Here is a 15,130-nt window from a genome sequence, read left to right as displayed (position 1 = left end):
AAAAAACAATATCAAAAAGTTGGAAAATAAAAAAAATGCATATATAAGATTTTTGGTGACCGCAACAATATATTCACACACTATAATCCAGTTTTAAAGGCTGAAAAATATACATTTATATATTTATATATAATGTTTTGCAACAAAATTGGCTACAATAACAGCTTTCCAATTAAAAGTCAAGTCAAATTTATTTGTATAGCGCTTTTTACAACTGTTGTCGTCACAAAGCAGCTTTACATATAAAAAACGAATGAGTGTATAAGCTAAATATATAATAAAATACCAAAGTAACTTAATAAAGTATCTAGAGGTACATTCAATTTTATTTAATTTATTGTTTTAATGACAGATCGCTGATTCTGAATGTTCTCCTGAACTGCCATCAGGAGAACCACATTTCTATTGGCCCATTCTTCAGTAGATTCTCCACGATGTAAAGAACAACTGTCAGATTCACATTATGGAGGAAAAGTGAGCTGAACTAAAACATGGTCCACAGTGCAAAATAATAAATATATAATAATAATAATAATAATAATAATAATACATATATATATATATAATAATGAAATTAATCTGATGAATTTGATTTGATTAAATTTCTAGTGTCTTTTGATGGGCAGTGTGAAAGGGCCCATATCCTGCACTAAAAACCCTCCCCTGCTATTTTAAAATTAAAGGTTTATCTATTACTTAAACAAACCCCAAAACATATTGTTCACTCCTCCGGTCCAGAAAGTCCAATAAACTATTTTAATTTATTGTTTTTGCCATTTTATTAAAGCTAATACTTTTATACATAGATATAGATAATGCTGCCATAACCAAAACAGCAGCTTTCCAGAAAATAACCCTTTGAACTTTCAGTGGAAGTCAATGTAAAAGATTTTATTCCAGGTCATTTCGGAGCGTTTCTATTGGTCCGTTCATCATGAAATTCTGATACAGTATAAAGAATAACTACAGGTTCTCATTATGGAGAAAAGTAATTTAAATTAAAAGGGTTTAAATCAACTTTGGCTACAGTGCTGACTAATAATAAAACAAATGATAAAAGAACAATGAAAAATGAAAAGCTGATATATTTGACATCTATATACTGAATTCTGTCATTACCAAACCAGCAGCTTTACAAGGGATGAAAATAACCTTCTGAACTTTCAGGGGACTTCAGGGGAAGTCGATGTTAAAATATTTCATTCCAGGTTTTTTGGAGCGTTTAGACTCCTGTAGACGTGCAGTGTGTATCAGTTCACCATGAGCACCGCAGTCAACCCCCAGAGTTTAGAGGGTCTAAAGCCAGTCCCATATCCTGCAAAATCACCTTCTGCTGCTCTGGTGCTTTTCGGATCTCTTCCTGGGTCAGATTTGTTCTGTTTAATGTTGTTATTGTTTTTAGTTGTGAAATATAAAAGATCGCTCCTCTCTCCTTTAAACAACGTTGTAAAATATGTTGTAGTTAATCTGGAATCTGTCGCTTTAGTCCCCACTCTTTAGTCCCCACTCTTTAGTCCCCACACTTCAGGCCCCACACTTCAGGCCCCACACGTCAGGCCAGATCCTTTAGTCCCCACTCTTTAGTCCCCACTCTTTAGTCCCCACTCTTTAGTCCCCTCTCTTTAGTCCCCACTCTTCAGTCCCCACACTTCAGGCCAGATCCTTCAGTCCCCACTCTTCAGTCCCCACTCTTCAGTCCCCACACTTTAGTCCCCACTCTTCAGTCCCCACACTTCAGGCCAGATCCTTCAGTCCCCACACTTTAGTCCCCACTCTTCAGTCCCCACACTTCAGGCCAGATCCTTCAGTCCCCACACTTTAGTCCCCACTCTTCAGTCCCCACACTTTAGTCCCCACTCTTCAGTCCCCACACTTTAGTCCCCACTCTTCAGGCCCCACACTTTAGACCCCACTCTTCAGGCCCCACACTTTAGTCCCCACTCTTCAGGCCCCACACTTTAGTCCCCACTTTTCAGGCCCCACACTTTAGTCCCCACTCTTCAGGCCCCACACTTTAGTCCCCACTCTTTAGACCCCACACTTTAGTCCCCACTTTTCAGGCCCCACACTTTAAACTCCACATTTCAGGCCCCACTCTAGGCCCCACACTTTAGTCCCCACACTTTAGTCCCCACTCTTTAGTCCCCACTCTTCAGACCCCACACTTTAGGCCCAACGCTTTAGGCTCACTCTTCAGGCCCCACACTTTAGTCCCCACCCTTCAGGCCCCACACTTTAGTCCCCACTCTTCAGGCCCCACACTTTAGTCCCCACTCTTTAGTCCCCTCTCTTTAGTCCCCTCTCTTTAGACCCCACACTTTAGTCCCCACTTTTTAGACCCCACACTTTAGTCCCCACTTTTCAGGCCCCACACTTTAAACTCCACATTTCAGGCCCCACTCTAGGCCACACACTTTAGGCCAGACCCTTTACTCCCCACTCTTTAGTCCCCACTCTTCAGACCCCACACTTTAGGCCCAACGCTTTAGGCTCACTCTTCAGACCCCACACTTTAGGCCCAACGCTTTAGGCCCCACTCTTCAGGCTTTACACTTTAGGCCCAACACTTTAGTCCCCACTCTTTAGGCCTAACACTTTAGGCCCCACTCTTTAGGCCCAACACTTTAGGCCCCACTCTTTAGGCCCAACACTTTAGTCCCCACTCTTCAGACTTCATTTTTTAGGCACTATTCTGTAGGTCCCACACCTTAGGCTCCAAAGTTTCAGTGGAAGTCAGAGTAAAATATTTTAGTCCAGGTCATTTTGGAGCGTTTCTATTGGTTGATTTATGATAAAGTTCTGATTGTATATAAAGGAAAACTGCCATATTCACATTATGCCAAAAATTCAAATCTGAAAATGGAGATACAGGGTTTTTGTGTGACAGTTTATTACTCTTTATTACTTTAGGGTTGATTTAGTAAAACTACAGGAAGTTCATATGAGGAAACTCTGAACATTTAATAGATTTTCTGTAGAAATGTTTATTTATTTATTTACAGTGTGTATAGATAAGCAGATGATGAAGATGATGATGATGATGATGATGATGATAATTACATTAACATTACATAACATTATCTGTATTGCCAGTTTCCACATATCTATAAAGTGAGTGTGAGTGTGATCTGTGTTGATTATAGGGGGATTATGTCTGGGTGGACTCCAGTATTGGGGTCCCTATCGGAGCCCGGGTTAAAGTGGCAGATGGAGAAGAGCTGCGTCTCCTTGACGATGAAGGGAAGGTAAGAGCAGGAGCTCACTCTCCGTGCTGTGGAGTCAAAATAATGAGTAAAGGTGTTGTTACCACAGTCTAACAATGACTAAACATAGTCCTGCAGTGGAGTTAACCTACACCTTAATCTACATCCTAATCTAACCTTAACCTACACCTTAATCTACAAATAAACCCATCTGTAAGCTACACCTTAATCTACACCTTAATCTACACCTAAACCTAACTTTAACCTACACTTTTATCTATACCTAAACCTAACCTTAACCTACACCTTAATCTACACCTTAACCTAACTTTAACCTATAACTTAACCTACACCTTAATCTACACCTAAACCTAACTTTAACCTATAACTTAACCTACACCTTAACCTACACCTAAACCGAACTTTAACCTACACTTTTATCTATACCTAAACCTAACCTTAACCTACACCTTAATCTACACCTTAACCTAACTTTAACCTACACCTTAACCTAACACCTTAATCTACACCTAAACCTAACCTTAACCTACACCTTAATTTACACATAAACCTAAGTTTAACCTACACTTTAATCTACACCTTAATCTACACCTTAATCTACACCTTAATCTACACCCAAACCTAACCTTAACCTAACCTTAACCTACACAAAAACCTTACTTTAACCTACAACTAAATCTACACCTAAACCTACCCCTTAACCTACACCTTAACCTACACCTTAACCTACATCTAAACCTAACTTTAATCTACACCTTAATCTACACCGTAACCTAACTTTAATCTACACCTTAATCTACACCTTAACCTAACTTTAACCTACACCTTAACCTACACCTAAACTAACTTTAATCTACACCTTAACCTAACTTTAACCTACACCTTAACCTACACCTAAACTAACTTTAATCTACACCTTAACCTAACCTAATACTACAGTGCTGTTATCACCTCACTGGTCTCTAGACTGGAGGACTGTTACTGATACTGGAATATGCAGACTCACTCCAGCCTCCTGATGTGTGTGTTTCACTGCTGTTTCAGGAGCTGTGTGTGTCCGAGGGTCAGCGGGCCTCCATTAGGCCCATGCACCCCACCTCCATGGAGGGAGTGGACGATATGATTAAACTGGGGGACCTGACCGAAGCTGGAATTCTGAGGAACTTACTGATCCGCCATAAGCAGGGCATCATCTACGTAAGCAAACTTCACTCAGGGCCCAGATTCTACATTTATTATGACATGTCAGGGGGCCTGGGTGGTCCAGCGTACGAATGCGCTGTCACTGTGATCAGAGGGTCGCTGGTTCGGATCCCGATCACGCTGCTAGCCATCGGCAGCCAGGGCCTCGAGAGAGCGCAATTGGCCTTGCTCTCTCTAGGGTGGGTAGATGGCGCTGCCCCCCCACATCACTCTAGTGCAGCACTGGCCTTCACTGGTGTCTGCTAGCCAGTGCGTCAGAGCCGGGTATAGAGGTCGCATCGGTGGCAGTTCGGAGCACGTGAGGTGTGGCTGGCTGTGCACGTGTCAGAGGGGGGGTGTTTCAGCCAATCAGAACAGAGCTAATATGCTAATATATCAGTCTTAAAGGCGCAATAACAGTCAGGGTCTCCAGAGACGTTTGATGATGAGTGTAGGTGGAGAAGTGGAGTATCTGTCATATCAGCCAGTGTCGTGTGTTTTTTTTGTCTCAGACCTACATTGGCTCGGTCCTGGTGGCGGTGAATCCCTACCAGCTGCTGCCCATCTACACAGCGGAGCAGGTCCGGCTGTACCACGGGCGCAAGCTGAGCGAGCTGCCCCCCCACGTCTTCGCCATCGCAGACAAGTGCTACTTCAACCTGCGCCGCAACCAGCACAGCCAGTGCTGCGTCATCAGGTGAGCTGCAGCAGCTCTGTCACCTACAGACTGAAACCTAAGTTGAGAGATTATTTGTTAGTTGATCAAACGAGCTCTCTGATTCATCCTCAGAACAGAGCTTCAAAGGCTCATTAAAGGGCCCAAGGGCCCAACAGTGGCAGTTTACAGGGCCGGCCCAAGCCTTTATGGGGCCCTAAGCAGCCCCCCACCCCCATACCACCACCTCAGCACCAGATGCTTCATTGTTTTATAGGGAGAGAGATATTGTGCAATACGCTGAAGCACCTGGGCCTTTAACCACCACCCAAGTGGCGCATATTTGCATTTGCAGTGGCAGCAGCAGCCAATGGCAGGAGCTGATTAACCTAGTATCGGTGAGACAACTATGACAATTAATTAATATAAAATGCTTTTTTCTGTGTAATATCATTTACTTTAAATTTTATGTTATTTTAAAAATATATATATTTTTAAATGATATCTTGGTGCTCTTGGGCGCTCCCTGGTGGCGTTGGGGCTCTAAGCGGCCGCATAATTCGAGTATGCCTTGGGCAGGCTCTGGCAGCTTGCAGAGCCCGGGCATCGAACCCACAACCCTGTCATCAATAGCCCGGTGCTCTCACTCACAATGAAATGTTTATTTTTAAGTTATGAAAATAATAATTAAATAATAACAGACGTCAAACTAGCATATTTTTCATATTTTCTTGATTATTTTTCTAATATTAAACAACCTTTTAACCTTGTTTTATTGTATAGTTAGTTTTGTCTCCTATAAAAGTCAATAAACTAAAGCTGTGCCCAGTCCAGTGCTGTGCTAGAACTGATAATGATATTGATATAATAATAAATAGCCGCTGCCGGAATGGACACAGTGTGGTCTGACGCAGATCAGGTGTGTTACTAAAAGTGATGGTATGTAAATTGGAGCAGTTTCTCAACCGAGGCAGAAACAGTGGCCTTATCTGTGTGTGTGTGTGTGTGTGTGTGTGTGTGTGTGTGTGTGTGTGTGTGTGTGTGTGTGTTTTATTACTCAATTTTATTACATACTATATATGTAATATATGTGAATGTGTAATGGTAAAGGGGTAGATACTGTTTTACTGCTTTGGTGAGGACCCACCATAAAACCTGGATATCTCAGTCCTATTTTAATAGACATAGTGAAGCAAAGTGTGTGAAATGGTGAGCTCAGATTCTGATTATTAATTTACACTATTATTTAAACTCCAGAGTCCTGTATGTGGGCCTATACTTCAGTCGCAAAAGACATTCATTCAAATCTGAAGTCTAGGGTTCTAGGGGTTAAATACCCCCCCCCGGGCCTTTTCGTTATGTCCATGCCTACTTTGCAGGACGATGCACTAAAGCTATGGAGCTAAAATAACCAGCAGGTTAGTTGACCTGTACTTTGCCTTATTGACACAGGTGATTGGCTGTTGTATACGAGCTGATACGAGCTCGTGTTTGACTGCCAGGTGTAAACGCATGTGGTTACAATCCAGATAAAGACCAGGGTTCTAGCTAAAGTCATATAGTATTGAATAAAAACCCTGTAACAGACCAAAGCAGCAAAATGACCCATTCAAGGTCTGGATTTGAACATGACTGGGCTGAACAGTGAGCTACCACACCATGTGGGAGACTGGGGTTCGATTCCTGGGCTGGGTGGCTATATAGTTATATAGTTATATAGGCCACTACATATAGGCCAATGTAGTGTTAGGAGTCTGGCCCAAGGACTCTTATATAGCATAGCCACCCAGCCCAGACTCCTAACACTACATATAGGCCAATGTAGTGTTAGGGGTCTGGCCCAAGGACTCCTACACTACACTACATATAGGCCAATGTAGTGTTAGGGGTCTGGCCCAAGGACTCCTACACTACACTACATATAGGCTAATGTAGTGTTAGGAGTCTGGCCCAAGGACTCCTAACACTACATTGGCCTATACGTAGTGTTAGGAGTCTGGGCTGGGTGGCTATGTTATATAAGAGTCCTTGGGCTAGACTCCTAACACTACATTGGCCTATATGTAGTGGCCTATATAACTATATAAATGTTATAAAATGGGCAAGGGCATATAGGCAATCCTTACTGCTCATTAGTGTGTGAGCCACTTTAATGTGTGTGTGTGTGTGTGTGTGTGAGAGAGAGAGCCGTCCTCACCCTGTTTGCATGTGATTTGGCCACAGTGGAGAGTCTGGTGCAGGGAAGACTGAGAGCACTAAGCTGATCCTGCAGTTTCTGGCAGCAGTGAGCGGTCAGCACTCCTGGATTGAGCAGCAGATCCTGCAGGCCAACCCCGTCCTGGAGGGTAAAACACCACAATGCCGCACACCATTCACTGAGGAGGTTCTATTCACTTTCCTATGTTCCAATTTCCGTATAGAGCGCAGCATATTACTGAGTTCAGGGTGGAGTTGAGACGAGATGTATGATTTTCACACATTATTTTTCATTTTCATCCAAACATAATCTTCATTTGTGTCCTCTAGCATCTCTAAGCAGTTCAGATTTCCATAAACAGAAAGCTCACAGAGTCAAATCTGTCCATACTCGACTCCAAAATGTTCAATATACACCATCAAGAGCCCTGAGATCTGCTGAGGGATCTTCTGAGGGCCTCCCCTTAGTAGTGGCCCCAAGGCTCTGAACCTTATGTCTCCTTATTGAGGTTCAACATGCACCCTCCTTACTCCTTCAGTCAAAACGTACCTATATTGTTTAGCTAATGTATTTTTAATATTAACTTATATGTAATATATTATCATGTTTTAAATTATAGATTTAATTTTATTTTATATAAAATAGAAAAATAGAAAATAAATAATTTGACTTATTAAAGCATCAGTGAGGTCAGGTCCTGATGCTGGCTGGCTATGCTGGCATTCTACAAGTATTGGAGTAAGATTGAGCCCCCGCACTCTGCATTGGACACAGTGACCTTCAGACCCTCCAGGTCATTCCTTTGCAGTGGCCTATGCATTACTATGGAGATTATACAGCCGTGTGTGTGTCTGGGCTGTTCCAGCAGTGCATCCACAGCTGTATACTTTTGGACTTCTCTGTCCAGAGTGCTGGTTCTTCTGGTTCTGGTTCTGGTTCTTCTCATCAGTCAGACAGGGCAGGGTGGCGGCTCCAGATGCGAGAGAAATGACCCTGAAATGAAGGATATTTAGCAAACCTGATGAAGTGATGGTCTGGTTGATGGTTTCCTCTCTCTTTGGGTCCGTGCAGCATTCGGGAATGCAAAAACGACCCGCAATGATAACTCCAGCCGCTTTGGGAAGTATGTGGAGATTTTCTTCAACGAAGAAGGCGTCATTGAAGGAGCTCACATTGAGCAGTACCTGCTGGAGAAGTCTCGGGTGTGCCACCAGGTGAGCAGGTGCAGCCGCCGAGTTCAGAAATCAAAACAGACAGATTGAAATGATTCTTTGAGCCCAACTGAAGCTCTAAAGCTCTGAAGCTCTGAAGCTCTTCATTCTTTTCCTGAAGGCCCCAATGGAGAGGAACTACCACATCTTCTACTGCCTTTTGTCGGGGATGCCAGAGGAGCAGAAGAACATCCTGGCGCTGGGGGACGCGACACAGTTTAACTACCTGACTGAGGTACGCTCATCTTGACCATTCAGTTTAGCCCAGCCCAGAGCTATCCAGGGCTCTGGAAGGTCTCCCATCCCTCTGAAATAAGACAACCCTGGTACTTCTTTTTGTTCAGCATTCAGGGACCAGATTAAAAAAATATATAATAAAAAAAATCATAGATTTGCTTTTTAACTTAATGCTTAATTTATTATCTATAACAAAAATAATACGCATGACAAATAGTTATTTTTCAAAAATCTAAATAAAATGATTATAAATATTTCATTTAAAATAATAAGCCCCCCAGACAAATAATTAGTCAACCTCAGACTCCTGTAGATGGCGCTGCATGAGGATGATCAGGCTATAAATACCTGTGGGGTGTGTATATGACAGAAAGCAGATGCAGGTAATGATTGGCTAAATGGAGTGACTGCATTTGGGCGTGGCCAAAGACCACAGTGTGAAGGAAGTAGCTGAATCTGCAGGAGTATGAAAGCATACGGTCATACGGGTCTACCAGCAGTGGCAGAAATCCCAGCCCACCATACTACACCTTCAGTCCCCCACTACCCTTCCCCACCTAACCTCAGCCCTTCTTATCCACAACCACTAACTAGTGGTCAGTTAAAGATGTCCCAACTCCTATCCCACCCTCACTCGAGGGTGATATACTAAAAATATTATATTTATATGATTTATAAGACATTTATTTATGTATGTATTTATGTATTTGCCCCGTTCTGAGTGCAGTGACTGTTATTCTAAATGTGCTGCTTAATATCACCAATATTAAACTCCATAGAGAAGCATTGATTATCACGATCACAACATTGATCACGCTGTAATAAAATATAGTCCCTGTTTCTGACCGTTTCAGGGCGACTGCATCACGTGCGATGGGCAGGACGATGCGGATGAGTTTGGCCGGATCCGCACGGCTCTCAAGGTTCTCACGTTCTCCGATAGGGACAGCTGGGAAATCTTCTGTTTACTGGCTGCCATTCTGCACATGGGCAACATCGGCTTTGAGGGTAAGGGGAGACACGGGGCTCTAAATGAGGTACTTGTGATGTTGTGATGTTATTCAGTTAGCAGCCTCATGTCCCGCAGTGCTGAGAATTAAAAAAAACAAAAACATGAGATTATGGACAGCACTTACCAACCGTTAACATCAGAGACTTCATCAGCTCCCATCAATAGATTATACACACATCACTAACACACACACACACACACACACACACACACACACACACACACAAGCATACAGATAAAAAAGAAAAATGACTTTTTTATTTTTTATTTTTATTTAATTTCTTTTCTCCCCTTTTTTCTCATTATTATTATTATTATTATTGTTATGATTATTATTATTATTATTATTATTATTATTATTTTCCTTTTTAAATCTTACTTTATTTTATTTTATTTTGGTTCTGTTGTCATTGGTGGTGGTTGTTGTTGTCTTGTTTTTTTCTCATTCTCTCTCTCTATATAAATTCCCTTTTTTAAATTAACTAATTCATTAACAAATTCAATAATAATAATATAACTAATAAATAAATAATGTATTTATTCCCCTTGTTTTCCTTTGTGGTAAAACTTTTAATTAATGCTTATTTGAATTCCTTAATTAATGCTTAAGTACTTCTTAACTAAGCGCTCATTAATAAAGTTAGTAAGCACTCAGCCATAACATAACCACAATAACTGAAGAATCAACATAGAAGGTTATTAAAGTGAGGAATATTAATGCAGATCTATGATGGTAACACTTCATTACTTAATGCTTCGTTACTTGTGTTAGTTTGTTTATACTATTTGTAATGTATTTAATAAATTAATAAATAAATAAAAACAAATAAATATGACAACCTGAAAAATGATTAAATACAAAGTTGATTTTACTCACAGGGTCCAAAAAAGAAAAAGTGGACAATAACAATTTCATATTTGTCTTTTTTTATATAGTAGATTTTATATACTGTTTATATGCCAGCGTAGCAACAACCATATTACATCACAGAACTTTTAATAATTGTTACATTAAATAAATAAAGTTAAATAGTGACGCTTTATCCAGATGAAAACTTCTCAGTAATGATCAGCAAATATCTTTAGATGCATTTTGAAGACGGACAGTTAATCACATGCACGATTTTAACCAATGGGGCAGTCGGGGGGGGGTCACGACAGCGGCTGTCTAGGCTTAGATAAGTTAGCCCACAGGCCTAAACAGCTCAGTGCAGGCCGTGTCCCGGCTAGCTGAGGCTCAGATCCACCTGTTTAGAGGATAAAGCCTCAGATCTGAGGGCGCAGAGGTGTGGGTCGAGGAGGTGGTCTTAAGAGGGTCTCCACTGTTTCCAGCCTCATTTCATTTACAGTTAACTTTTCCCTTTTCAGCCGGCATAGAGAATAACATGGACAGCTGTGACGTAGTGCCATCTGACCATTTCACTATCGTTGCCAAGTTATTGGAGGTGAGTGCTTTCATCACGGTCACACAAAAACCTCGCATCTCCGTCTCCATAATTTCAAGCATTTCTATTGGTCCGTTCATCATGAGATTCTGATACAGGATAAAGAAAATGAGAAATCTGATGTCTGGAGCTAATGTGTTCCTGTCTCTTGTGTCTTGTCTCTTGTCTCTTGTCTCTTCACCAGGTGGATAAATCAGCTCTGGACGTGAGTCTCACACATCGCTCTTTCATGGCTAACCGTGAGCGACTGACGAAGCCCCTCAGCTCGGAGCAGGCCGTGGACTGCAGGGATGCTCTGGCAAAGGTTTTGGTTCGGCCCTGTTTATTAGTTTGTATTGTGGGACTGAGGTTCAAATAATTGTAACCTTTGGTTTTTGGTGGTGTGTTCTCTGCCTTTCTCTTCCAGGCAATCTACAGCCGACTGTTTATGTGGATCTTTGGGAAAATTAACAGCGCCATCCATAAACCCACAACCGGGAACTCCTGCACCCACAAATCCATTGGCCTGCTTGATATTTTTGGCTTTGAGAATTTCAGCAAGAACAGGTATGAACAGAATCTGAAGTCTGAGTGTGAGTGCTCAATTTCTATAATAACATAATTCATTCATTTCATTAAATTATAACTAAAGCACTCTTACAGTAGAGCACTCAGCAAAACACTGATTAACTGATTAAAGCCTTAGCTTCTTGACAGTAAGTGTGTTTCAGCTCGTTAGTGGTCACTCCAACACACATCCGTTCACCTCAGGTCAGAGAGAGGTTACCCATACAGCTCGATTTGTCCTTGTGTCCAGTTTTGAGCAGCTGTGCATTAACTACGCTAATGAGCAGCTGCAGCAGTTCTTTGTGGAGCACGTCTTTAAGCTGGAGCAGGAGGAGTATCTGAAGGAGGGAATCAAATGGAAAAGCATCAATTTCACAGACAACCAGCTCACTCTCGACCTGCTGGCCTTAAAACCCCTCAATATCCTCGCTCTGATCGACGAGGAGAGCCACTTCCCCAAGGCAAGACAACAGTCGTGTGTTATAGAAAGATACTATTTATTATTATTATTATTATTATGTTCCTTAATTCCTTCCTCATAGCACTGCTCCCTTTCTAACTCTTACCATAATTTGCCACTTTGTTTTAAATCCAGAAAGTCCTTTAGAACTTTATTTGTTTATTCACATACATAATTATATTTATTGTTATTATTATTATTTGTTTTTTGTGCTATTTAAAAAAATCTTATTGTAATTAATAATACAGTAGGATTTTTAAATACATGTTTTTTTAAATAATGCATCAGGGGTCTTTAGCAGCGTACTGAGAATAATTTGTATTATTATTCTATTTATTATTATTATTATTATTATTAGTAGTAGTAGTATATTATTTTATTATCTAATATTATTATAAGATATATTTGTATCAGTATTATTATTATTATTACTTTGTATCATGTGTATATATATGATATCTTTCATTCTTTATTATTATTATTATTATTATTTTTGTTATTGTTATTGTTTGTTTTTTATTTTATTTAAAAAATCCTATTGTAATTTGTATCAGGGTTTTTAGGGTTTTTTATCTGAGAATAATTTGTATTATTATTCTAATATGATTATTTTAATATCTAATATTATTCTAAGATATATTTGTATTAGTAATATTATTATGACTTATATATATATTTAAATATATTTTACTATTATGTGATTATGTTATTATTATTATTATATTATATATATTATATATGTTCCTTAATTCCTTCCTCATAGCACTGCTCCCTTCCTAACTCTTCTGTATCAAATTTGTCACTTTGTTTTAAATCCAGAAAGTTCTTTAGAAGTAAAATTTTCATACACATACATAATTCATTTTTTATTATTATTATTACAATTATTATTATTATTATTGCAATTATTATTATAATTATTATAATTATTTTTTTTGTTAGGTTTGTATGCTATTTTAAAAATTCCTATTGTATTTTTTGCCAGGTGTGCTGAGAATAATTTGTATTATTATTCTAATAATATGATTATTTCTAATATCTCTAATATCTAATATTATTCTAAGATATATTTGTATCAGTACTATTATCATGACTTTTTATTGTATATATGATATATTTTATTATTTATTATTTTTAAACATATTATTATTATTATTATTATTATTATTATTATCTTTTCTTCTTCTTTTTTTTTAGGGTACAGACAGGACCATGCTGTACAAAATGAACCAGGAACACAGCAGAAGCAAAATTTACGTCTCCTTCAGGAACATCCACAGCATACAGTTTGGCATTCAGCACTTTGCTGGGGTGGTCTACTACGACTGCAGTGGTACTGAACATTTACACACCCCCTACTCTTCTACCTCTTCTATAATAGCACTGATTCTGCTCAGTCTTACACAGATGAGTGCACTGCAGTCTGTACTGATGGAAAACCTGCCTGTTACTCATTAGCTACACTAACTGACTAAGGCTTATGTTTGTTATGATTTTTATTAATAATTATTGACGTGTCTCTCTTTAACTGGCTGATTTCTCTACACATCTACTCTTTAGATAGTGCTGAGTCCCCTTTCATTCAGCTGTTATCGTGATGCTTCATATTTCCTCTATGTTCTGAAGGGTTCCTGGAGAAGAACAGAGATGCCCTCAGCTTGGACATCATCAGCCTCATCCAGAAGTCCTCCAGCAAACTGCTCAGGCTGATCTTTCAAGCAGAGCTGAACGCTTGTGTGGCCAAACCTGCGAAAAACAACAACAGCCGAGTCCTGATCACTCCAAAGAGCTCATTACGGGTACGACAGCAGAGAAGACACATTTCCATAAATATTCTGGAAAAAAGAAAAATGTCAGACGAGCTGGTTTAAGTATTTCCATAACTGCTGATCTTCTGAGATTTCCAGCACAACACTCTCTAGAGTTCTTTAGAATGGTGGAATAAATAAAACGCATCCAGTGAGCCGAAGTTCTGCTGACAGAAGCTCCTTGTTGATGAGAGAGGGGGTCAACAGGGTGGTCAGACTGATTAGAGCTGACAGAAAGGCTACAGTAGCTCAGATGACCACTCTGTACAACTGTGGAGAGCAGAAAAGCAGCTCAGACTGAACACCACCACCACCTCCAACCTTGAGGAGGATACAGAGCTCCACCAGCAGAAGAACCACTGCAGGTTCCACCTCTTTCAGCCAAGAACAGAAAGCTGAGGCTGCAGTGGCTCACCAGCTCAACACTGGACAGCTGAAGACTGGAGGAGAAGCGTCGCCTGGCCTGATGAATCTGGATTTTTTGAGGAGCACAGATGGTAGAGTCAGAACTTGGAGCCAACAGCATGAATCCATGGACCCAACCTGGCTTGTGTGAGCAGTCCAGGCCTGGTGGAGGTGGTGGTGTAATGGGGTGGGGAAGGTTTTCTTGGCACATTTTAGGCCAATTGATCATTTCTTGAAGGCGTTTCATAGACACTTTCCTTCATGACCACAGTTAACCCGCCGATGATGCACCATCTCGCAAAGTAGAAGTCTCTCAAACTGGTTTCATGAGTGTTACAATGAGTTCTTCAGTGTTCCTCAGTGCTGGTGGTTCTCAGTCACCAAATCTGAATCCTTCAGATCCTTCAGGAGAACCTTCAAGCTTCAGCTGGATCTGAAGGAATTGCAGGATGCAGTCATGTCAAATTGGTTGCATCAAAGGAATCTTGTGGAATAACTAAAAATGATGTGTCTCATGTGTTCATACAGCAGATGAATGACTCGCGGAGGCAGGTGTCCACTCTGAGCGGTCAGTTCAGGCACTCTTTGGACTTGCTGATGAAGGCTCTTTCTCTGTGCGAGCCATTCTTCATCCGCTGCTTCAAACCCAACGATAACAAGCAGCCCATGGTATGAACCCCACCCTGCTCCATTACTGACCATCATCAGCATTCCTGTACACCCACAAACGCCTCACCTGCCTCACCTG

At 40.5% G+C, this 15,130-nt stretch overlaps 1 protein-coding gene across 1 annotated transcript in view; it reads left to right on the top strand.

The window, feature by feature from the left end:
- The window catches only part of myo7bb (myosin VIIBb), a 40,534-nt gene that overhangs the window by 179 nt on the left and 25,225 nt on the right, over nucleotides 1–15,130 (top strand). Inside the window, exons 2-15 of the mRNA XM_072690950.1 lie at nucleotides 3,144–3,245; nucleotides 4,269–4,421; nucleotides 4,919–5,103; nucleotides 7,285–7,406; nucleotides 8,330–8,472; nucleotides 8,591–8,704; nucleotides 9,561–9,714; nucleotides 11,087–11,163; nucleotides 11,348–11,467; nucleotides 11,570–11,709; nucleotides 11,960–12,170; nucleotides 13,367–13,502; nucleotides 13,796–13,968; nucleotides 14,911–15,051. Of these exons, the coding sequence (XP_072547051.1) occupies nucleotides 3,144–3,245; nucleotides 4,269–4,421; nucleotides 4,919–5,103; nucleotides 7,285–7,406; nucleotides 8,330–8,472; nucleotides 8,591–8,704; nucleotides 9,561–9,714; nucleotides 11,087–11,163; nucleotides 11,348–11,467; nucleotides 11,570–11,709; nucleotides 11,960–12,170; nucleotides 13,367–13,502; nucleotides 13,796–13,968; nucleotides 14,911–15,051 (1,971 nt within the window). The remainder of the gene's footprint in view (nucleotides 1–3,143; nucleotides 3,246–4,268; nucleotides 4,422–4,918; nucleotides 5,104–7,284; nucleotides 7,407–8,329; nucleotides 8,473–8,590; nucleotides 8,705–9,560; nucleotides 9,715–11,086; nucleotides 11,164–11,347; nucleotides 11,468–11,569; nucleotides 11,710–11,959; nucleotides 12,171–13,366; nucleotides 13,503–13,795; nucleotides 13,969–14,910; nucleotides 15,052–15,130) is intronic.

This window comes from Salminus brasiliensis, chromosome 11, assembly GCF_030463535.1.
Source record: "Salminus brasiliensis chromosome 11, fSalBra1.hap2, whole genome shotgun sequence".
Classification (NCBI taxonomy): domain Eukaryota; kingdom Metazoa; phylum Chordata; class Actinopteri; order Characiformes; family Bryconidae; genus Salminus; species Salminus brasiliensis.
The sequence above is the reverse complement of the archived record's forward strand: the minus strand, read 5'-3'. Positions and strand labels throughout refer to the sequence as shown.